This window comes from Kryptolebias marmoratus, linkage group LG4, assembly GCF_001649575.2.
Source record: "Kryptolebias marmoratus isolate JLee-2015 linkage group LG4, ASM164957v2, whole genome shotgun sequence".
Lineage (NCBI taxonomy): Eukaryota > Metazoa > Chordata > Actinopteri > Cyprinodontiformes > Rivulidae > Kryptolebias > Kryptolebias marmoratus.
The window spans coordinates 3,287,734-3,313,047 of record NC_051433.1 but is presented as its reverse complement, the minus strand read 5'-3'; the positions used below and the strand labels follow the sequence as shown (position 1 = coordinate 3,313,047).

The window sequence follows — 25,314 nt, the reverse complement described above, 5'->3', positions numbered from 1 at the left end:
CCAGCAGGGGGCAGCGCTGCATCAGGCCTCAGCTGGAGGAAATGGACAAATCTGATTGGTTGACGAGCTCAAATCTGGACCAATCAGATGAGACACATTATCGCCACTACTGCTGACAATTACAAGATGGTTTTAGATACACATCTGTATATAAATATATATATTTTCTCTACTTTTGAGGCAAGGCTGGATGATGAATAAATCACAAAAAAACTTTTTTTTTTTTTAAAGGAACCTGATAATTTTGGTCACATTTCCCATTATTGTGATTTGTGTGTTTAATATACGGTTCTTCTCAAATGGTATTCAGTCAATATTACAACACCAATTCCTAAATGCAAAGATTCATAAATCTCACTAACCCTTATTTTATTCACAGTGGAACATGGTAAATATATCAAATGTTTCAAACAAACTGTACCATTTTTAGGAGAAAAAAATAACTTTGTGGCAGCAACTTGTCTCAATAAAGTTGTTCCAGGAGCAACAAAAGGCTGTAAGCGGGCCTAAAAACAGCTTTTAGAAGTAAAGACGGGCAGAGGTCCTCTACAGACAGAATGGGACAACCTCCAGCAGCTGCTCTCCTCAGGTCCAGATGTTTACAGAAGAAGAGCTGAAACATCTGGAACAACCTTTAAAATTTAAAAATGACCCTTTTTTCTTAAAAATGGTTCAATTTCTTAGTTTTAACATTTGATATATTTACTATGTTCCACAATGAACAAAGTACAGATTAATTTTGTTCTGTTTTTATTCACGTTTTACAGAACGGCCCGATTGTTGCATTAAACTCTGATAAATGAAGGCGTTAATCCTGTTTCTGTTCAAGGTTTTGACAACAAATCCCATAAAAAGACAAACTGACAAGTATTTCCACGAAGTCCGTAAAGTTTAAGGTTCTGGTGCTCGTAAACAGGTTTTATATTCTTTTAAATTATATATTTATTATCAGGATCTTTAAAACATCAATTCATAATTGAAATGCCAAGCGATCAACTCCAGAAGAGTTACAAAAATAAGGTTTTAGACTTTCTGTTTTTGCTGTCACTCTGATCTTTTTTTGAGATTTGTCGACAAAAACAAAAAACAAAAACAAAATGTAACCTTGGGGCACAACACCCGATCTGGGGAAAGTTTTGTTTCTAATATTTTAAAACAACCCAGGGCATAATTTCACAGGACACAGACTGTACATTTCTTTAAATAATTCCCCAAAATTTGACAAACATCATTTAAAAAAAATATCTATATAGATCCATAAAGCCTACATCTACGATGCACTTCATGGATGATATTTTTTTTTATTCCTCTCTTGTAGACGACGACGCGTTCCGGAACTGCCAAAGTTAAATTAAATTAAATATTTCACGTCTACAACAACGATCTATTGCTTTAACGGATGCTCGGATGTGTTTCTGAGTGTTCTTGAGGTAAAAAGAGTCTGTTGGTTTGGTTTTCCGTAGAAAGAGAGGTGAAGAAACGAGCGTCAGCGCTCCACCAGCAGCCGTCTCCAGGACGTTTGTCCATCTGTGCGAGGATCAGCCGGAGCTTCGGGAGCGAAAACATCGCCTTTATTTATTTAACTTTACTGTGACGTCTGAGCTTCACTGCACAGAATGGAACAGGCGGCCGATTTTAAAATTTAGAGCGGGAAAGTTTCTGAGATTAAAAAAAACAACGTTTTAAGACGTGAAAATAATCTGCTTTGGTCGAGTTTCGCGGGACACGAGGTGCCAGCTCACAGTGTGTGTGTGCGTTTTTAATTCTTACATTTCAGAATAAAGGCCTTGAAGGAATGCATATCGCCCGCCAGTTTAAAACGGAGATACGCTGAGAAACTCTGGAGCCGCGGCCGTTTGGGTCAAGTACAGGGATGACTCTCAGCTACTACCACGCTAAATCTCAGCTCAGTGTCTGTGAAACAGATGGAGCCATCTTGGTGGCGGCCATCTTGAACTGGATTAGCTCCAGAGTTTCATCAACATTTGTCCAGTGGTTCCAGAGATATTTTGCTAACAGACCATGTCCTTTAGGTGGCGGGCGATAATGAGCAAAAACAAGCTTTCCCATTCAAAAATCATTCTGCACAGTGAAGACACAAAAAGATCAGATCCCTGCTCTCACCCGAGCTTCGTTAATGCAGTGATTAAAGCCTCAACAGCTGTCAAAACACACAAGGTTGGATCTGAGTTCGGTGATAAAAATAGGCGTCATTCACAAACAGAAGTTGTGTTTTGTTGCCAACAATTACGAGTCGTTTGTTTATACTGGAACGAGAAAACGTTGGGCGGTCTCGGCGATATTGAGTCGCTAAAATAATCCCCGGATGTAAACGGAGTCAGAGGGAGAACAGGTGACTTTTGAAGAAGAAGAACGGCGACTAAAAGCTGCGAGGAGTCGTTTAAAGGGAGGAAATCGGGCGGCGGAGAGCGTTAAAGCAGAAGCTGAAGCTAAGATGAGACGAAATGAACCGAGAGGCGAGGGATATCTTCTGCTTTCTAACACAATTATTACCTAAACCCTGATGAGTTTGAGTTACATTACCTCCCAAACAATCGTTTAATGATGCAGAAATTGTGTTAGAAGCGTAAAAATTCGAAGAAATTGCAAAAACTGCATATTTTGACAGCATTATGGCTTTAAAACAACATTTCCTTCTTTTCCTCCGACCCCCCTGGTCCTCCTCATGTTTCAAAATGAATCTCTTTGACTCGACTTTTAAAAGAAAGTCAAAGATGTTTTTTTACAGATCTGAGTGGTGGTAACGTGTTAATATGACGGAGCTCATCTGGTCGTTCTGTGGTCGTTTAACAGCCCCTGGATCGCAGTAATTGTTGCGGTGAGGCATTTAACTGATGGTTGTGTTAAAGGAATGGTCCTCACCAGAGCAGAAGCTTAACCTGCGTGTTTCCTTTTTATATTGTTGTTATTTGGAGCATTTTTGTTTATTTTTTATTTTGGCTCCGATGTCCCATCCCCAAGCCGTTGCTATAGTAACTGCTTTACTGTAGAGGGACTGCGTTGCTACGGTGATGGCCTGAAAAACCGTGTTTACTTTTGAGGTGTGTCTCAGTTCTGGAGAACATTGCTGGCCTGCTTCAACAGGACGACAGCGGTGTGTGTGTGTGTGTGTGTGTGTGTCTTTGTAAGGACCAATGAAATTTTCGGGACGTTTCAGTGAAGTGATGTCATTTCTGGCCCCGCCCTCGCAGAATCAGGCGTGCGGACGCGGGCTCCGGGGCTACGGCAGGTTGTTGTCCCGAAGACTCTCCAGGATCTGGATCAAACTCTCCAGTCCGAACACGTAGCCCTGGTCCGGCCCATCGTGCACCGCCGTGTCGCCACGGAAACCCTTGAAGGTGGAGTGGGCAAAGTCGATCATCCGAACATCCACCAGGTGGGACTGCTGCGGTGGAGGGGCTGGAGGATGGGAGCCGAAGCCAGGGGCTGTGGAGGCGGGGTCTGGGCGTCCGTGAGGCGATGGGGGGCGGGGCACGCACGAGTGGCAGTCTGACTTGGAGGGAGGGCGAGGAGACGGGGACGGTGGGGCCATGTGTCCAGGTCCCTGAGAGGACAGCGACCCCGGGTCTGGGTTCTGGCACAGGTCCGTTTTACGGGGGGCGTTGGAAGGGGGCGTGGCCTTGGGTTCTTGAATACAGAAGGGTTCTGTGGGGTTCGCAGGGGTCTTCTGCTGCCTGGCTGCGATCTGTCCGGGGCTGGGGACCGACGGGCCCTCAGGTTCCTGCAAAACATCAGAACTTTTAAATTCAATCACACAAACAGGAGATTTTCAGCCTTTGAGGGGTCAACACACAAAACTGGATTAATTCACTTTTCTGATAAAATACATTCTTAAAGCTGAAAGAGGCAGAACACTAGCTAAAAGCAAAAGGAAGTAAAGCTCCTGCTAAAAGCAACAAAAGGCCAGCAAAGCTATAGGTAGGAAAACACTAGCTAAATTAGCCAAATTACAATTTAAGAAGGTTGTTTTTTTAAAACCTATCGTCACAAAAACCTTTTAGAATAAGAGTTGAATCAGAGTTGTGTCTATATGTAATTTAGCAAAAGAAAAAACAAATAATTTAAACACTTTAGAATGAAAATAAGGGTAAAACAGCCCCAAATCCAAGGGAAAGTTTCTGCTCGGTTTACTGAGCTTCACCGTTTCTGGATTTAGCTCGACGGTTTCTCAGCGCGCCCTTCTGTGCTCGAAAAACAAATTCCCCCGGGAGTCACAGACCCAAAAATAGAACCACGAAAACGTGTTTCTGCTATTATGTTCAAACTGTGGACAGAAACAGGAGCCTAAATTAATGGTAATTTTTATGTCTGTGGGTGTAGAACTCAACTACTCTTTAAGAACCATTTTAAGTCTTAGCCTCGATAAAGGGTGATAAAAATAAAAGTAAAAACAAGAAGGATTTAATGCTTAGTGAATGTGTTTGATCCATTAGACTGTGGTTTGTTTGAGGCATTTGTAAGGAGTTCAGTAGGACAAACTCTCGCCTTTTTCCTGCGTATATTTTCTGTTTTTTCAGCTGAACTAACGGACCCACGTGTCCCATCGAAGAGCGGATTCATGCTCACCTTTCCCTCGTAGATGATGAGCAGCGACGACGAGTAGAAGCGGTAAGACGCCTGTCTCTCCAGCACCGCCTTCAGGCTGCGAAGCTTATTCAGGATCGTCTCAAAGAGGTCCTGCCTCAGGCCCTTTCCGTTGTGCAGGTACTGGTAGAGGGCCTGCCGGAAGCCTTCGATCGACAGGCCACGGCCATAGTACTTGTTCCTGCAGAGGTAGTGACCGGTGCTGAGCTGGTACACCTGCAGAGAAAAGGTGGACAAAACCTCAGATGACGACGCACAATTCTGTCCCGGCACAGAGCAAACCAGAAAATTAACAACTGGGTCAAAGCAGACAAAAATACCTACATTTTGATGTATAGTTTGTTTATGTACCACAAAGAGATGTGGAAGATAAGATGAATTTGTAAACAATTTGCTCAACAAATCAGCTGACATCAATGTGAGCTGAACAGTCTGTGGACAAATCTGTAAAAATCACTAAATTCAAACTGCGATTGTATAAAAACCGTAAAGGATATTAAAATGCCAGTTCAGTCATGTGAAGTCCAACTTTCTGTGCTCCATTTAACCTCTAAATGTCATTTCTACTGTGAAGTATAATTGAGATGTAGAGCTCCAAAGACAGCTGGGTTTTTTTACGCATTTAGACAAAATCCCATCGATCTCCGTTATTTCTTTCCTCTTGCAGCTTTTAGCAAATTTTGTCCATTTTGTGCAACGTACCGCTACCAGAAATCGTAGCACATTACTCCTGATTGAGCCAAATGTTTTGGTGTATAATCTGCATATTTCATTCCTAAGCTGTGCAACGAGGTACAGGAAAATAATTTAACAGGATAGTAATAAAAGGAAATAAGGCAGCTGTTTGCAAAGTACAAAGCTGTAATATGTTGTTATGTGATCCTCCTTCTCTCCCGACAAAACAGAGTAAATCTATACAAACTAAATATTCATTTGTAGGAGAAATCTTTTATTGACAACCTAATTCTACCCATTTCCCTGTAAAGTGAGAGCGTGGCATCGAGTTTGATGAAACACAGACTGATAGATGAGTCTGCTTCAGGTCCATCGGTGTATCGGTGAATTATTATTCTACCTGCATGCCACACACTCTGACTCCCAGCGTCGCTGAAGTACTCTGTTCACATTTCTTCATCTGCCTGGCAGCCTTTTCCTCCGAGGCGTCGTCTCCGTGCTGCCGGGTGCCCATCTTCAGGTCCAGGATGCAGGGGTAGGAGAAGTGATGCACGACGTTCTCCAACAGCAGGAACTCTGGTTAAAACGCCGCCGTTAAGGAGCAAACCTCTCTTAATGCAGAAAATCCTTTTAAATACTCATATTTTCTGCTTTAATTACATTTAATAGTTTCCCTTTAGGAGTGAAAAACAGTATATATGTCAGTGCAGAAAACTGCAGGTTTAATTCAATTAATTAATAGTGGAAAGGAGAGAAAAACTAAAAAGATTTTTTTTTAAATTGTAAAAGTTTAACCTTTTTTGACTCTTTGCGGTTGAGTCTAAATTATTGATTAGATGCAAAAACACTTTATTTTGAAATTCTTTCAGGTAAACATGCTTTACTTTAGTGTTAAACCAGTTAGTAACCAACTTCTAAGTAAAAAAAAACAACAAATACAATGAATTTTTCTGTATTTGTATTTGTAAAATCTGCTTTAACGGTCATATTTCTTTGTTTAGGACTCTCTCTACATTAAAAAGAATAAAGGGACACAGACCAGATCATTTCCATAAAGCAGATGTACCAGAAAGGAGCAGGAGAAACAGATGGATCTGACAGAGACACTCAGCTGCAGGCCTCTTCTCTCTTTGAAGCTGCAGATCAAAACCTGAACTTTAACACGATGATCTCCGACAGCACCAAGCCTCCTCTTTCTTCCTCCTCTGAGCTCAAATTTACATTCAGTGAACTACGCTGTGTAAGCAGTCGGCAATGATCCAATAACCTCATTTCATTTGGCTTCATTACAACCATTAAGGTTACTGGGAGGGTGGCTCATCATCTGTTTTTAGATGCATCGCGATGCAGACATGAACGATTCTTAAACTGATTTTAAAACGTCAATAAATCAATAACATTATTTCAGGAGGGATTTGTGACAAAAGGGTGGCAGGAAAGGACAAAGAAAAGGTTTACAGACAGTGGTGAGAGCAGCCATGTTGGACGGTTTGGAGACAAAAAGACAGGAAACAGAACAGGAAGTGTCAGAGAGAGTGTCCTTGGGAGGGACGAGGATGGACAGGATGAGGAATGAGGACATCAGAGGTCCAGCACAGGTTGAAGGACTGGGAGATAAAGTTAGAGAGGACAGACTGAGATGGTTTGGACATGTGCAGAGGAGGGACAGAAGGATGTTAGAGAGGACATGGATGGAGTTGGACTGAGGACAGAGAACGCAGAAGACAGAGGAAGATGGAGGAGGATGGAGACCCCTGAAAGCAACCGATAGAAAAAAGGAGATTTAACGTTATTAACATCATGAGAAATGCAAAAGAGCAGCGCCCGGACAGTTTATGGCGTGCACACGGAGAAAGACGACGTTCACAGGAGTCACACTCTCTGACTGTGTGCACGTTTCCTCCCAGAAGAAGAGGAACAACCGCCGGTCTCTGCTGCCATTTCTAAAGGTAGGATCTGACCGGCGACTGGGTGGAGAACAACATTCATGACGAAGTCTCCAGAATGTCTCGGAACGTTCTCTGGGGTTCTCAGTAAATAACAACTACTGAAAAAAACTGGTCCACATCTTCCCGTCTTTGTTCTAATTAGAGTTTACATTAGAGTTTAATATGATATGGATTTATTCTAAAGTCTGCAGCAAAAACAATCATTAGAAGACCACGAGTTTGTTCAGTAAATAAATGATGACTGTCGGAGGGTGTGATTGGCTGATGGAAAGGATACTGAAAAGTTTGCGGTCCTTGGATTCGGATCTCATGCGGCTGAGCTGCTGTTTGTGGCAGCGGAGGCTCCAGGGGTTGTGGCTGATCTTCTCCGAGGTCAGACCGCTGTTCCAGTCCAGCATCTGAAAGGGAACATCTGAGAGGATCTTTGGGTCCAGCCGAGGACTCTTCAGTTCTGCAAGACTGCAGGGACAAGAGGGCAGATCATTAATACTGTGGATGCAGCATTTAATGGGGGGTTCAATCTTTAAAAGCTGTGGTTTCTTGTTTGTTTTATTCCCCACCTTTTATCTCACCTGTACAAATGCAAACTGCATCTCTGAACTCATCTTTACTATCCAGCTTTATGTTTAAAAAGAAAACTGATTCAATAGTTGCAGAGATTTCTACTAAAACCAAACAGGATCCTTTGACAACCACCTCAGTTTTATCCAAAATGTCAGCTGTTTTCTATCATATTTTATTGATTTATTTACTTTAGCAGCAACAACACAAAGATATATTTCAAAAAATGAACTTGTATTGAATGTAGTTATTTTACAAACAATCCTACTTGTCTGAGGTGTCCGTGTCGTGCGTCTCCCTTCGGTCGGCCCGCTCCTCCTTGTGTTCGGAGGAAGAGGAGGAGCGATGGAGGCTGCGGCGGGAGTGCTTCCTCCTGGGCTGCTCCCTCTCCTGGGGGTCCCGCTCCTCATGCTCCCCGGTCCCCACCTCCATGTTGTCCACATAGGGGTACGCCACCAGGTTGATGTAGCCGTCAGAGTCGCCTTCGAAACACACCAGCACCACACCTGACGGGACCGGACGAGACAGACGGGAGGAAACTTAAATACACAGAGAAAAAGAAATACTAAAAGTAAAATAAGAGGAATAATAGGACACAATAAGAAAATTTTCTTTTGAAAATTAGTAATGCTCTTTCATGTATTAAAATTAAGGGAATAACAACTAATGATGTTCACAAAATGATGGGTTTGGTACCCAACTACAATATTTGTTTGTGCCTGTTACAAATACAGACATCTGAATCCACTCAAAGCTCAGCCGGTCGAGGCAGATGGTCACCCATCCTGGTTCTGGTTCTGCTGGAGGTTTCTTCTCGTTAAAAGGGAGTTTTTCCTTCCCACTGTCACCACTGTGCTGCTCAGGATGGGAGACTGAGACGAAGTGAAGGTTCAACGCAATCTGCTGGCTTCCTTAGAGAGAAAACTTTTACTAATTGGCTTCTTATAATGTCTGAGACCTGAGATTATATACATATTATATATATGTATATATAAAGTGAAATGAATTGAATAGTTTCAGAATGAAACAGGAAGGATAAAAGGTGGCGGCATAGATGTTTTAGGTGACAATGACACGGCTCTCTGTTGGATTCTGACCGTAGAAAAACAAACCAGTTGTTTGTGGTTTATTTTACAGGAACTGTGAAGAACCAGCTCCAGCACCGGTTCTGGTCCAGACCTGGAATGACTTTAACAGAAAAAAAAAACCCTTACAAGTGACTGCTTCCAGTTTAAATAAACAGAAGAGATGACAAACTATGTTTGTAGAAAAAAAGTTGTATAAACAGAGCAGAGTCATCTCTCCTGAGTAAGATCTGTCATGTTTGTCCAAGTTTATTTGTGAAGAAATGAGCTCCAAATACAAAAGTCGATATCTAATGTCTGGTTTGATGCAGTGCTTCCAAAATCCAAGATTATTTTATCCAAGCAGTGACGAAAACCTTAACTTTAGCTCATGAGTCAAACCTTCAGTCGACCAGCAGAAAACACGGTCACCTCTAAAACCAAACAAGGACAGATTTCACCTCCTAATGTCAAACAGTAAGTGGGTAAAACAACCATGACAGAATCAGAAAGTTGTTCCAGAGCAGCTGCCTGTCTGCTGTTATTTAATCAGCGGGACAATGGCAGTGGGCAGAGATCCAGGACTAAATTTAGACTTGTTGTTCTGTTGTCACCAGCGGGGCGGACCAGAGGGAACGCAGACCCACCAGGATTATGGCCAACACCTTACCTCTGTTAAAGAAACCCACAGGCATCAAAATACCACTTACTACTACTAATAACAACCAGCTTTGGTTCTGATTTTTAGAGGTTTATAAGGTTGTTTGTGTTTAATAAGGATTTAACATTAACATGTAACAACATTTACAAAATAGCCCAAAAAACAAAACTGTTGAAAGAATAACTAGTTTGCTCGGCAGGTTAATTTTCCAGTTTTACTTCCCATCCTCAGTATCTGTTTATAATATATAATTATAATTTTCTAGCCATTTATTAACCCAGTGTAATTTGTAGCATACAGGCTTTGTGTTTATTGTACAAATAAATGACAAAAATTATTTTTTTTAATATACAAAAAGTCAGTTAAGCTGTGAACTTCAGGAGCAGAAGTTTGTTTAGTTTCACAAAACAGCCTGACAAGAGTTTATAGTTAATATCTTCAAGAATTTCAACAAAATCCAAACTGTTTTTACATGTTTTCGATCAAAAACATCAGCCTGCAGAAGAACAGAGAGCACTTTTTATCTACATTTGGTAAAATACATTTTAGACTGTTTGTTGGGAATCAAGACCATAAACAGACCGTTGGTTTTTCTTACTTTTACTACATTTTTAATTGTAGCTTTTGGTTCTTTCTTTCTTTTTTCCCCTGGTCTACTGTTGCCAAACCATCTATTTAAGCTTTACACATTAATGTGAAATGATTTATTCACGTAGCCCAATATTATCTAGTGATTTTATTAAATTTTTATTAACCTCGGAGCACTCTGAACTGCCCCACATCATTTCAGTGCTATTATTACAGAGATGGTTACTACAAACTGAAGGTTTCCTTCCTTAAAGTTTTAAAATCTCAAAGAAACTGAACTGGAAAAAGAAAAAGAATAAAAAGATCCTGCAAACCCTCACAGGTGTTTCCACTTCTGAATAATTGAGCTGCGCTGAGAATTACATAATCTTACCAAAGCTTGTGATGGAGATTTTTAAACGATCGATTAAAGTCTAATTTTCCCAACAGGTGTGAGACGAAGCAACCACACTCAGAAGAGGGTGTCAGTGTGGATTAGCCCGCCTTGTTTACATACCTACGGGGTCTTTAACGGCGGGGTAATCAATCGCTGTAACCGTGTGGGCGAACCGTTGCGCTGCAGGGTATTTGACATTTCTCTTTTTACAGCTTTTCCAGAGCTGTCTCTGTATATTTTATGTGTGTGTTTTAATAAAGCTGAAGGGCTCAGAGGTTTGGTCCGTTCGTCGAGGAGCCAGCGTCGTCACCAGTTGGGACGTCTAAAACGTGTCCCGGTGGAGTTTTTGGGAAATTGTTTGAAAGGTGACGTAATGTTTGTTCGTGTCAGCTGTGGGGCTGCTGACTGACAGTTTGGCTCTCCGGGTCCCTGTTGAGGAGTTACACCAACATCTCCGTCAGAGCGTACTGTCAGTTTAATTTGTGTTCTCACATTAACCGTATTAGAACAGCGTAGCTTAAGTTGCTCTTTTAAAATGGTCCGGCCTCGGGGCTACGGACGAGCGTCACGCCTCTGGACGTCTTTGGTGTGATGGTTCTACATATTTAGACTTGTGTGTCAGAGTATTTCTCTGGACCTGACGGATCGTAATAATAATGGCTGCATTCCGCTGGTGTTTCATTGTGAAGGCTCAACGTTGCAACTTTAAAGCATTCACAAATGACAGGGCCACCATTTATGTTATTTACACCTTCTCCTTTTGCCATAAAACATTCCTCCACAAACACATTGGAAAAGATGAGGAGTGGGCGCGTGTTTAAACTGGCTGCAGACGTTTGTTTGGGCCTGTTACTACAGCAAAAGATAGTGAAAACAGATACAGCATGTGCCCGGTGACGAAGAGCAGAGCAGCTACAGAACGTCTCTTCCATTAAACATCCGTGGTTCCTTCGTTTTGTTCTGCCGGTCCGCCTCTCTGTCCACTACACAATGCTTTGAATTAATGGGTCACAGGTCCACAATAAGCTCCTCTCAAAGGATTCTTTTATCTTCTGTGAAAGCGCTCTGAAGTCAGACGGTTAAAAAACAAGTTTTCAACTTTTCTTTTGACATCATGCCTATTTTAATGTCTCTGCGTCGGCTAAACGCCCATTTTAGAACTGATTTTAAAGTTCTTTTATGACCTTAGTTCCCTCAGGTCTTCTGATTGTACTTAAAGTTAAAACTAGAACCCATGATGAGGCGTGGTTTGTTATGGTCCTCAGCCTTCCCGAGGACCTGAGGTCAGCTGAGAGTTTTAAAAGCAAACTCAACACTTACCTGCTCAGTTTGGCTATTTGCTCACAAAATTTAGCAACTCTTGTGCTCATTTTATCTGTTAATCACACGTCTAATTTTAATCTTAATTGAATTATAATGAATTGCAATCAATTTTAATCACTTTAATGGTGAAAACGTGTCTAAAGGGACGTAGGGGTAGAAAGACAGAAACGCAGGAGTCAGAATATGTTTTCATGATCCAAGATTCAGGAAGTTCAATAACATAATAATGATGTTTTAAACAGGATAAATATGAGTTTATTGCTTACCTAAACCAGTAATAACACCTAAACATGTGTGCCGACAAAAGAGCAGATCTCTTCAGAGGAAAATAATCAATCAATGTGAACAACGTCCAGTTTCTGTCTCTTTGTGGAGTATTAATATGAAACCAAGCTAAATGTCCAAGTTTAAAAGCAGCAGTCCTGTCTGGGTCAACACGTCTTACATGGAGCCATCAGAACAGGTACAGATTTAATCCACCTGAGGGTTTTCTACAGTAAAACACTGCAGGAGGGGGGTTTGAGGAGTCCAGATTGGAGAAAGTGTCAGAATGTCCTGTTCTTCGGTGCAACTTTAACTTATTTCACTGTTAAAAGCAGAGAAAACTGAGCTTTATTATGTATGTTTTATGCACAATAAATACAAATTAAACGCATGATGCCGCAGATAATGGGAGTTTGTCTGGGGGGAAAAAAACCAAACAAAAACAGGCCACCATGAGGAGTCAATGAGGCTGACCGGTTCTGAAGCTGAACATCAGTGAGCGGTGACTGACCTTTATACTCGGGAGTGAACTCCTTCATCTCAGGAGGCAGAGACTCGTAGAAGCGCTGCTCTCTGCTGATCAGGGGCTTACACACCGTGTGGTCATCGTAGCGCATCATGCTGGTGTGGCCCCCCACCTGCCCCCACATAAAACCAGCAGGCATGAGCACAACAACAACAACAATAATAATAATACAACATTTCAGATGTTACAGCTTCCATTATTAACACACAAACACGCCACAAACAATAAGAACGTGTGTAAGTGCCTGGCAGCGTTTGCTGAAGTAGATTAGCTGCAGCAGCCATCTTGAACTGGGCTGACTCCAAAAGGAGGTTCATCCAGTGATTCGAGTTTCATTAAGTTCCTGATATTCTCACCCACCTGATGTATGAAGGGCTCCAGAGGAACGCCTCCTATTTGTGGTTGAAGTGAAGCCCCTCCCCCTGTCCCCGCCCCCTGTAGCTTGTTGTCCATGTTGTTGGTTTGAGGGAGGCACATGGCTCCAGGCGGACGCACCGCGCTTCCTCCTGTCGAGGAGAGATAAATTACATCCATGAGGGGAAAGGGATTTCTGCCGGTCTTGAACAAATAAAATCTGAATCCGTTTCTCTAGGGCACAAACTCAAGGCCCGCGGGCCAGATCCGGCCCTTGGTAACATTTTGTCTGGTCTCTCTCTAGATCTGGCCCCAGAGTTTGGGACGGACCGAGTCTCTATCTCTCTATCGCTTCTCTTTTTGCTCACTGACGTCTTCTTTTACTTTAAAGCCAAGAAAATTACGTTTTAATTTCTCAATAATCTTTGATTTTGAAAGAAACTTGATGATAAAACTTGCAGCCAAGAAACAATATCAGATATCTGACAAGAGTTAATGTGCATCCAAGTAACACCGAGTCTGCTTTATTGTAGGTTGTCTGTTTTTGTATTTTCTTCTTGTTTTAAAGTTAAATGTTTGTAGCTGAGTACTACTGCATTACAGCTAAATCCAGGGTTAATTTGTGTATTTTTTCAATAAATATTGATCAGGATTGGCCCTTGGTAAGACAAAGTTTTTTGTTTTTCCCCCCATTGTGTAACATTGAGTGACACCCCTGCTCTATGAGATAATAATCTAAATAATCAATCTGATTACTTTTTATTTACTTTGGACATTTTTTCCTGCAAACCCCTTTACTTTGAGGTAAACGAAACAAGGATTTTCTTTTAAAAGCTCATAAATTTGAATAAAGGTTGCCTGAACTATGGGAAACACCAAAAACAAACAAACAAAAAAAAAGACAAACTGGGAACTTTGCAGCAAAGTGTTTCTCTTATGGTAAACCAACGAGTTTCCAATCAAACACAGTGCAATAAATGCATTTTAACTTGAATGAGTGTTAAGCTTCACTGTGGTTTTGGGAAAGACGAAACACAAAATGAATTTACTCCCTTTCCCACACCATTCCTGAGCTCCTAAACTGACCAAACACCTGGTAACACCTGCCTTAGGCTCCTCCCTCTCCGACCCACTTTGACGATTCCGAGTAAATGTGATTATCAGAACCCGCGGTCCGACGCAGTCAGCAGCAGGATACGGTCTAATGGCCTCCGTTTCTGCTGTTTGCAGCATTTACCCTGGGAGACATAATGGACGTAACTCGAGCGCTCTCCGAGCTTCACGACTGCCGACAACGTGGAAGAATTTAATACGCTTGTTTCACCAACTGATCTCAAAAAAACTCAAACAAACACAAAGGTTTCGGTGTGACGCCGTTTTCTGACAGCTGCGTTTGCTAAATGCATTGTGTAATTTAGATCAGATTACTGTGAATTAAACATCTTAAATCATCCGTTTTGTTGGAACGTGTCAGCAGTCAGTTAAAGGGTTGTGGTTTGGACGGCTGCCACCATAAACTGAGCAACGACAGCATCTGCAAAAAAACAATAAATCTTATTTCTACAGACAGAAATGATGCTTCAACTTAAACTACAAGAAACCGTCACGCTCTTTTTGTCCACAGCCATGATGACTACTTAACCTAATTTTATTTTTATTCAAAAAGCCTTGATAATACAAAACTTAATTCAAAAACTTGTCCGTCTTCTTACCCTGTGGTAAACATAGGCTGCTTAACTGGATTGTCATATTTTAGTTTGCTGGAAGATTTACAAATATCTGTTTTTAAATCAGAAATGAAAGAAAGTTATGTAAAATCACAATATTTGTGTTGTAATAATTTTATGTTTCACATGTTAATATAAAATAAATATGAGGGTTCCCGTAATTTTTTCATAGTTCAGACAGAAACTACAACATACCCCTTTATAAACTGTATTTTCTATAAAACGGGCACTTATAAAATCATTATTTAAATAAATGAAATGACCACATTTCCCGACTAAAGAACGGAAGTGATCAGATCAGACTTCATCCTGGTCTGATTACATTTAAATCCAATTAAAATCATACTTTATCAATGGTCTTTTAATTATATTTAAATTTTTGTATCTGTATGTGTCTTTTAACTAAGTGTGCTTTATAAATAAGTTTTTCTTTGCCTAAAAGAAATACAGACGCAAATAAAGTTGTTGGTGCCTTTCCATCATAATCAAAAAGCACAACCGATGTGACTGAAGCCAAAAAGTTTTTGTCAACATGCATTTTGATGATTTCCTGTCTGACTTTTCTTGTGTTTTTCTGCTAACAGTGGAGCCTTCTGGGTCTTCCTCCATGGAGCTCGTTATGATTTAAAATGTGATCGATGGATGTTGGAGTGCAAATTAAATAGTTTTGGATGGTTTCTTTGGCTCTTTTTCTACCATCCACACCTGATCAACCTGGGGGTCGCATTTTCTCTTGCGTTCACGTCCTGAAGGGTGGGCTACAGCCTCATGAACCTTATATTTTTAATAATAATATCAGCTGTGGTCAGAGGAACATGAAGCAGTTTGGATATGGTCTTGTAGTCTTTACCTTTAACGTTCTGAGCTCGTCAGACATCTTTGTTTTCTCTGCTCCACGTTAAGCTTGGTGAACACGACCAAACCAAACTACCCAGAGGCTGTTTGTTCCTTTTAAACTGGCTGAATGACTGATGGAAAAGTTGTGCAACTAATTAACTTAGTTTGAAATGTGACTTTAAAGCAAAGATTAATGGTCTCTTTAAGGGTAACAACAAATCTGTTTGTACTATTTTAGAATACCTGTAGAATAACACAGGTAATAGCACACTAAAAGCATGCAGAAATACATTAAACAATTGCTTTTTAATGGAATCACTCGTCACAAGAACTGAAGCCGTGTTTCAACGAGCTGTAAGGGTACGAACACATTTATCTGCGTCTTTAGACGAGGTCTTACCCTGGGCATGGGCTCTGGTGTGCAGTGATGGGGAGGGGGGGGCGCAGGGCACCACGGGCTGCTGGGAGCGCACGCCGGCCCCAGGGGGAGGCGGCGCCAGACCGAAAAACCCCCTCACAAAGCGTCCAATGAGAGCGGTCCAATCCACCGCCGGCCGGACAGAGATCCAATGATGGCGGGGGTTGGGGGGGCAGAGAAGGGGGGGCGGCAGGAGAAGCAGGGTGTCAGTTAGTCGGGGTCACCGCTTCCTGCAAAGACAGAAAACGACATCACCCACTTAGACTCAGCTGTATCTTTTCATGACTATTAACGCTCATTAAAATGTTATGTTTGTTTTTTTGCCACAGTCACTCCCCCACCCCCACCCCCCCACTCCCACCTCTGCGCTAAGAGTTCGAAACAGCCATTTTGAATTTATAAAACATCACCAGAAATCATTAAAGATATTTATAATTGCAAATACAAACGGCAACAAAACCAAACCAGCGCTGGTCTGTTGCTGGGTAACACCTAAAACACAAACACACAATTACAAAGGGTTAATAATGTATTCAAACAGGAGACGACGCCAATAAAACTCCACGTTTTACAGGAATTACCACGTCAAACATGTAGCACATGAATCCTCTAAACCAGGTAATTTCACTCTTCTTCCTGTTTATTTCCCACACCCCATAACGGTTTTTGTAATGTATTTACTTCGACACAATTTGTGCAACTTTAGCCCAAAGCGTTCAGCTCATTCAGCAGAAGGGTGCAACAACTTTTAATTTCTGTAACTTTTATAGTTTTTTTTTAATTTTCAACTTTATTTACAAATACTTTCCCACAGAAATGCACTGACATCTCCTCCGTTACTTCAGACACATTGTTCTTGATTCTATTTTTGTTACTTTTAGCATTCATAATCACACTGATGCTTTGCAAAAAATGCAGTTTTTCTAGTTTTTATTCAATTTTATTGTTCAGTGAGTAACTGGAGCATAAATACATAAACATATCATTTTTTTTCTTTTTCACTTCTTAGTTTCAATGGCAGAAGAACACGTAATACTGCATTTTTATTTTTATTTATTTACTTTGTGGCTGCTTTTTGTTTTGCATGTCCTTCTGATTCAGCATGACAGTTCCCTGAAGCAACAAACCAACCAATAAGCAGCAGATTTTTATTTTCTCTAGTTTGTTACGGAAACTCTTGACCAGCCTGCAGAGAGCCCTGATGTAAACAACTTAATTCAGCACCTTAGATGAAGAATGAAACCAACGAGAACCGGACACCATCATCCACCATCAGTTCATCGTTAATTCATTTGTGAAAGGACGGGAATGCTATACAGCCTGGAAAAAACAGAAGAAGAACCCTCCAACATGTCAACACAGCGAGAAATGCTATAACTTCTGATGTTCTTGTGATACACACGAGCACATCTCACCACACGGGCAAGAAATGTTACCACAAAGGAAATTCAACGCTACCCAGTGCGATCTCAAGTCACGATCTAACCTCAGTGTGAGCCTCAGATGCAGGCTGTTTGTTCACACATATATAAACCCTCACAGGACATAAACAGTGGTTTCCCCCCTGGGCAATGAATTTCAAAGTTAGACATAAACAGTAAACATCAGGTCACATCTGCTCTGGGATCAGTGAAATCTCTGAGATGATTCATAACCTCCTTTCAAGCACCGTGATGTGCATCCACCCCAACTACTGACTCACGTTCTGGAAATATGTCAGAAGATGTTTTGTGTAGGTATGGACCAGAAGCTGGCATGTTGGTGGAGGATCCAGCAAATTATCCGTCTTTTCTCTGCCAGCTCCATTCTGTTCGAGACCTGGAGGGGCCAGAGTCATACCCTGCTGTCGGTTTATGGTGAAGTTTGTGGGGAAATATCCTTGGATGATCAGCAGTTTATCAAAAAGAGCCACACAAAAACTCACACCTACAGTCACGAGCGATCAGCAACTACAACCCCACACAGGTCTGAGGAGAACAGACGTCAGAGTGATCGGCTCTGCTTAAAAACAAAACCTTTTCACTTATATTAAGCTTACTTTACTATTAAATCAATCATATCGAGAACATTATTTAAGATCTGTGCGTTTTGGTCTGTGCTGTATAAACAGGTATACATTTGTGGCAGTTTTTTGGGGGAATTTTATTAAACTTGTGTTGTGAAAACAGATCTGAAAAAGCTGATTAATGTTTAAAGAGACATAATGAATCATGCAGCTGCCGCACATTAACTGCTGAGAGGATAAAGCACCCGTTAATGCAGCAATAATGACTAATATGTTATCCGTATGTACCTCTTTGTTTGTAGCCCTTTTTGTTTGTGGGGTTTTATGCGTCTCTGGTGAATTTGTTTGGAGACAACAGATGTGCGTCCAGCAGCAACACAGGAAGTGAGACAGCAGAGGCTGTCCAGGGGCTGGTGGACAGTGGACGAGCTGCCCTGAACACACTTACTTCCTTTCTTTCTATTTTTTTATATTTCTGTATTTCAAGCTTTCTTTTCAGATTGTAAAAAAGATCAAACCTAAATGTTTTTGATGAATCAGTTTCTCATTAATCGATCTGACCTCAGTTTGAACATGAAGATGTCTTTCCTCTTTGGCACTGTGTTAACACACCTGAACTCCTCAAAACGTCTGCTTTTATAGAGTCAGTAACACTTGGTAATGATTAGTTGATAAAAGCATCTAATTAAAGGTATTATCTCACTGAAAAATTGTGATAAAATAGGAAATTCTGCAATCTCACTGATTTTTTACAGGTGTCACCAAGCGACCAGCGGGCATTTTGAACAGCCAGATTTTAAAAATTGCAGCTTATTGTCACGTGCAAGGTTTACAAAACTATATTTTGTATAGTTTTTTACATTATTTTGTTGCCCACCTCCGCCCACATTGTACCTGCCTTGGCCTGCTTGGTGCCCACCTCAGCAGCCCCCATATTTATGATTTAATCTACTTCAAAAATGAAGAATTTGGACCAGTTATTTTTTATTATCACTGATCATCGGTGGGGTTTTAGGCCTGGACGTTTGCCTCGGATGTTTTCTGTCAGAGGAAAGCTCCTGTGCAGGGGTCAAAATACACCTGCAGCCTTCTTGAGACAGGTTGGAGACACAAACAACAAAACCGAGACGGGTTTAAGATGGACTGGAGATCCCTACGAGGACTCTGCAACTATTTAAAGAAAGTCTGACAGAGGTTTTCTTTGGAACATGTTCAAAAATCAAGCCTCAAGATCGCACGCCTCTACAGCTCACGTGAGGAAGTGGAGAACCTCCGAAAATGTTTCGAGACATTTCGGAGACTCTGTCACAAACGTCGTTTGCCAGCTAGCTGCAGCTTAAAGCCTGATACCTTCAGCAGCACTTGACTAACTCCTGCCGAGCAGTGATGGGGAACTTTGCTTCTTACACACCGCTCCTGAATTTTAGCTGTTATGTTAAATAAATAATAACCTGGTGTTGTGTGTCATGTGTCGTTGCTCATCTGAGGTTGCACCTAATTTTAGGATAAAACGTGTCCTCATGTTCTTGTACATACTTACTGCGGAAATTCAGAAACGCTGTTAGTTTATGTTTTTTTTACAGCCAATTTAAATCTGAATCTCTGAACATAAACATTGTCTGAACGGCGAGAGTATTGGTGATTAAACCAGGTAAAAACAAACACCTTTGTGACATCAAAGATCCTTCCTTCGGGCTCTACAAACGCTCTTTAATCTAATAATCTCCTCTCAGTGGTCAGTTCGCCATCCAAACAAACAAGAAAGCAAGGGCACAAACAACTTCTCGTATCCAATCTGACCCTACGTCCTTCTAGGTGTGTCGAATAACCTGAGCAGTCCAGCCAATCAGCTTAGAGGATCTGTGTAAACATATCTTACATCATCGGCCGTCAGCGGGACAAAGCCAGGGGCTCACCACAGCTCAGCAGCACTGACAGCCTGATTAAGCTGCTATTTCAAACTGACTGACCACAACTTTATGGGTGTGTGTGTGTGTGTGTGTGTGTGTGGGGGTGTGTGAATCCACCCATCCTTCAGTACATCACAGATGAGAGAGCCAATTAGGGACATCCAGGAATATCTTAGGAGTGGACTTGAAGTTGGAGGGTTGCAAAAACACTTCAAAGATTTAAGGACCGTTTTCTTCAATGTGGTCATTCGAGCAGCAGAAACAAAAACAAATAAATAAAAAAATCAGGAAGTGAAAGCAACAGTTTCTCTAAGTGGGCAGGAAAGTTTAAGTTTTTATGCTGAACTGAATCATCTGTACAACACAAGCAGCAGCGGGGTTGGATCCTCACGATGCAGAAACTGCTGCAGTAACCATTTTCTATTTCTGTGCGCCTGCCTCAGAGAAGTCGTCGTTAGGTGAAGAGTTGCAGGTGTTCGCCGCTGTCTGGTCACGCAGAACATCCGACAAAACCAGAGGAAGTTTAGTTTGTTTTTAAATCAAGACACGTTTGACGTCACTTCTCAAATTTGACAAACACCAGAGTGGAAAACCTGAGGCGGACTTACTAATACTGAGACAAGAATTAAATACATTTAATCCCAGCGGAGTCTTCCTCTCTCTGTTGGCTATCAATTATTGTGCACTTCTTTAGTCCCTTAAAGCAACACAAATCCCAGTAACATCTCACATCCCACATTTCAATAATTCTGTTTTTTTTACATTTCACATTACTTAAAGATGAGATGAAACCATCCACCAGCTTTTAATACGTTAAGTGTTTTTTTCCTTGTTAATATTTTGCAGACGCTTGACAAAGTGTGCTCATAAACAGAGACTCTTGTTTTACCTGCATGAAATGCATCTGAGGTAATGAGATTATAATCTCTCGCAGGTCATCTACACGAACATGCAGGTAGAAACGTCCTAAAGATGCAGGAATGACCCGTCAGCCTGTCTGCACCGCAAACCGAAGGCTTTGGGAAAAACCTCAGTTTGTCTGTTAATTTAAAAACCCATAAGAACGAGTGTGACACTTTCTGCTGATTCTCACCTTAATCGACATTTCTACCTTCTTTCTGCGTTTCGACAGCTGAAATTTTAACCAGCCGTGAAGCCCTGACGGTTTATTTATCAACAGATGTGACGGATCTCTTTCAAAATATCTAATACTTCAACATTTTTAAACTTTAAAATCATAAAGGCAGAGCTTGCATGTTCAGTATTTTCCACGACAGAAAACTGTCCATCACAACCAAAGAACTCTTCAACCACCACCTGCTAACGTCTGCTTATCAACCGAGCAGGCATTCATTTCTAAAAAGCCCGACAGACGGAAAATAGCCAAGAAAACGGTGACAAATGAGGGACTAGCAGTTGGTGTTCTTACTTAACCGTCTTGCAGAAACAGCAGGTCTTCATTTAACATATTTCTTTACAAAAACGTCTGTGTTGACTGAAAATGACAAAAGACAGTTTCAACAAACCCACAGTTCTCCAAGGAGACCATGAAGATAGAAACTTAGTTAAAAAATAAAAAAAAAGGCTGGATTAGATTTTGCCAAAGTTCCTTTTAGTTGTGGAAACTGACTTAAAATCCATTTTAAAATACAGATTTCTGTGGTGAGAACTTGTAGATTACACAAAACATGCAAGAAAACTTAAAGAATAAAAACTTTCCTTTCATGTAATTTACAGCTGTCTGATTGCTCTACCAGGGCTAATTGTTCTGGGTAAATCCCACATTATTTCTTGGTGTCATCAAAATATCTTGCTTTCGTAGATTGCGTTTTATAGCTGAGTTAGCGCAGTTATGTGTAGCATGACATGCCGTGGCCAAACAAAGTTAAATAAGGGCTGGAGGTTGGTAGTGCTGACAAATACACTATTATTCTGGTAATAGGATTAAAAATCAAAAGGAACATAAAGAAACTGAGGAAAAAAACAACAAAATTTTGCGTATTAGTTCATGAGAATGACAAACAGAAGCTCCGCAGGAACTAAGAAAGTAGTTTTTTTTAAACAGTATCATGCAGTCAAACCCTGAAACCACATCTGTCGGTCTTAAAAATCCCAAAATTCAACTGGGAAAACAAAACAAACAGGAACGCAGCTGCCGCCACGTCCCCCGACACAAACAAACAAACAGCTACTGAGTGAGAACGTACTCAGAGAACCAGGAGAACGGTTCGTGCCGTTAAACCTTCACGTCGGCCTGAACTCAGACACGCACCTTTAAAACCTGAGCTCCTTCCACGCCGAAAACCTGGGACTTTGTGGAGTTGCCACGGCAACCACAAGTCACTGCATGTCAATCTGAGAGACCCGTCGCGCCGATGAGGGACACGCACGTCAAGACAGGGTTCGACTGATGTTCTTGGAGAAAAACGAGGTCCAGATTGTTATCAGTCCCTTTAACAGTAAACAAATAAATGATTTTCTCTTTGAAGGGACTGTTTTATCAGCTAAGGAGAGCGTAAAAAGAGGATGAGGAACAAAAAGATGATTTAAATGTGACCCGTTGGCATATTAAAACGTTACACAATATGGCTGTGGCTCTTGTTTATGAACTAATTACCGTGTCCTAATTTTCACGTTTCTAAAATGCAAATGGCCTTCTTTCTTCCTGTCTCCAGTTAGATTCAGCTTCAAGATAAAATCCAGCTCTTCTCTGTGAAGATTTTAATTCATCAAGTCATTTTAGGGTCAAGCTCGAATTTATTATCCATTCATTTTAAATTTTAAAATGAAAGGCCTAGCATTCCTTGATACAAAATGTTGATCATCTTATGGAGAGAAATCATAGAGCTGCAGCCATTTTGCATGTGTTCTCAATGACTATCAGCTACTACCCCATCAAATTTTAGCTCGATGTCTTTAAACTGACACTTTTGTGTTGGCCAATGATGATTAGCCATCTTGAATTGTGTTGACTCCAAATATGAATGAGATGTAGATGTACGTTTATTGATTATTTCCTGAAGGTTTCATTAAAATCTGTCCAGCGGTTCATGATTTATTTACAGACATGGGGAGAAACATTATCATCCGCCTTCTCCTTTCAGCGGTGGGCGATAATCAACACTGACACCCCCCATCGCAAGTACATTAGACAACATCGAAAGCCTTTCCATTTGACATTGACTTCAATAATGCACCGTAAAACACATATATGACAGGACAATTAATAAAAACTGGCCTAGCTCTGCTACTATGAACTGTAAGAAGAGCTGGAAAAGGACATGAAGCAGCAGAGTCATTATTTGCAAAAGTTTTTTTTTAATTTACGCTTCAAACTGAGTTTTAAAACCCTTCACTTTGGAACGATACAGTAAGTCTTTTCAGAGGGACACCCAGAGTCAAATTATCCTCAGTAGTGAACCCAGAATTGTCCCTAAAGTCCTCATGAATAAAAAAAAACAGCTCCATCTTCACGGTGCTCCTCCTCCCAGTTGTCTTACTCGATCTTTTAGCAGCAGATTCACGCTCATATTTGTCTGCTGAGGATCTAATCTTGTCCCATTCCACCATATTTGTTCACCTAAACAGACTGCAGTCGGATTAATGCAGGTCAACCATTCAGCTGAGTGCTTTGTTTACATTGAGCGCACACCCACATTTCAGGATTGCAAATCAATATATCTGGAAAACTACTGGAGTACACCCTTTCAAATTGCACTGCTTGATATAGCTCAGGATAACCCTTTTAACATTTAATTTCATACGTTGCAATCAGTACTTGTGCTCTAAGCATTTGGATTATACAGATTCTGTGGCGATATTATCATATAACAAATCACTTAGTATGAAAACAAGCCTTCTCAGACACTTTTTAATCACCGCTATTAAAGAATAGTGACTTGGACACATGCCACTGATTTCAATCTTGGTAAAGACAGAGCAAATAGGCAGTTTTCCTTTGTCCTTATTGACCATATACAGCTACAAGCAATCTAAAATAAAGCTTCTGAGGGGAGACAGGTGGTTTCTGCAGGTTATTTTGCCAATGCAAAGGAGCCACAAACACCGCGACATCCACAATGTGTAGAAACAGCCATCTATCTGATCTGATGTCTTTTTATTTACCAACAGGAGCACCCAGAGAGCCTCAAATACGGTCAGCATTATCAGGATTACTCAGGCAAAAACAAATAAATACGACATATTGATCAATATCACGCCCCCAGCAGTTAAAGCTATCTAATCTAACAAACCAAACATGAGTTAGGTTTAACAGCGTGCCAGGAAGTGAATAATTTCACTGATAACCAGGCTGAGTCTCCACTTTAAACCCATATTTACACACACAGATACTAGCCTAAAGCTAATTAAACTTTTAGAGACCAGCCTCTTCGTGGTAAAAACAAAACCAGCCCAACTTCCGAGGATAACCTCATGAAAGCATTCCCTGTTGGTTGTTAACTGTCTCAATATTACACGTTTATAGACTCAGGTATCAGTTAGCCGTCGGACTGGGCAGCTTCTTGACCTTAGCCTGACAATGCTAGAAAAGTCGGCTGCATTATATATATATATTTTACAGCTTAAATTTAAAATTAAACATCACCTCGTTTAATGTCATCAGCCTTTGAGGTCTCAGCTTCTTTAAACGCAGCTCTGCCTGTCAGACCCGGTCGGAAAACAGTGGCGTTGGGCAGACTCTGCCTGCAGGTTAAGTAGCTTAGCATGCTAACGCTAGCTGGCTAGCGCCGCGGCTTGATATTACGCAGTGTCCCCGGTTAGATTGCACCAAGCTCTTAAAAATAATAACACACCTTCAGGGTCACCGAAGCCCGCGCGGAGGCCACCGTGGGTAGGCTTAAGAGACCAGGGGGGATCATGGATGTCGGCAGCCGGCGCTCAGGCTCATTAACGGCGGAGAAAAACATCCAAATTACAGTGAAGCTAACGCAGATTGTTTAGCTTTTACAGTTGATCAACGTGAGTGCGGCGCGTTGGCGCCACCTACAGGCTACAGCCGGAACCGCACCCCAGTGTCTGGAATATAAATTAATTATAATTAACTGCATCAGTTTAAGAAAAAAAATGAATAAAACGTTATCATATCCACATTACACACAAAATAGTTGTTCACATACAGTTGCATAATTATTTGTACATAAAATAAGTATTCAAAACATCTTAGAGTGCTATTTAAGTTTGAGCCAACCCCCCTTTTTAAGAAGTATTCTGCTTCTAAGGAACTAAGGTTTCCTAAAACTATCTTAAGAGGCCATCATGAACAATAGTTTTCCTTGTTTTATATTAAAAAAAATGTTTTTCTAGACAGTCGCCTAATTTTAACTTTTTTGCTTATTCTCCCCGCAGTTCTTGCACCTGTTGAGATAATGTTTGGCTTGTTTGTTCATTAAATGTGTCAGCACTGACCTGTAAAACGTACTTAAAGATTGAAGCGATGTTGTGCACATAGT

At 41.1% G+C, this 25,314-nt stretch overlaps 1 protein-coding gene across 2 annotated transcripts; it reads right to left on the bottom strand.

Annotated features, from left to right (window-relative positions):
• Positions 1-589: 589 nt before the first annotated feature.
• On the bottom strand, positions 590-24,834 carry ip6k1 (inositol hexakisphosphate kinase 1). Of its 2 annotated transcripts, none has more exons than XM_017431512.3 (9): positions 24,658-24,834; positions 15,911-16,158; positions 12,953-13,098; positions 12,578-12,704; positions 8,059-8,296; positions 7,507-7,688; positions 5,681-5,856; positions 4,588-4,821; positions 590-3,742 (listed from the first exon to the last, which is right to left on the bottom strand). In XM_017431512.3, exons 3-9 carry the CDS (start codon positions 13,067-13,069, stop codon positions 3,242-3,244), a joined length of 1,575 nt encoding a protein of 524 aa, XP_017287001.1. In that variant the 5' UTR covers positions 13,070-13,098; positions 15,911-16,158; positions 24,658-24,834; the 3' UTR covers positions 590-3,241. The 2 variants fall into 2 exon arrangements, with proteins under 2 accessions (XP_017287001.1, XP_017287003.1); XM_017431514.3 differs by lacking the exon at positions 24,658-24,834 and adding an exon at positions 24,450-24,626.
• Between the last annotated feature and the right edge of the window lie 480 nt (positions 24,835-25,314).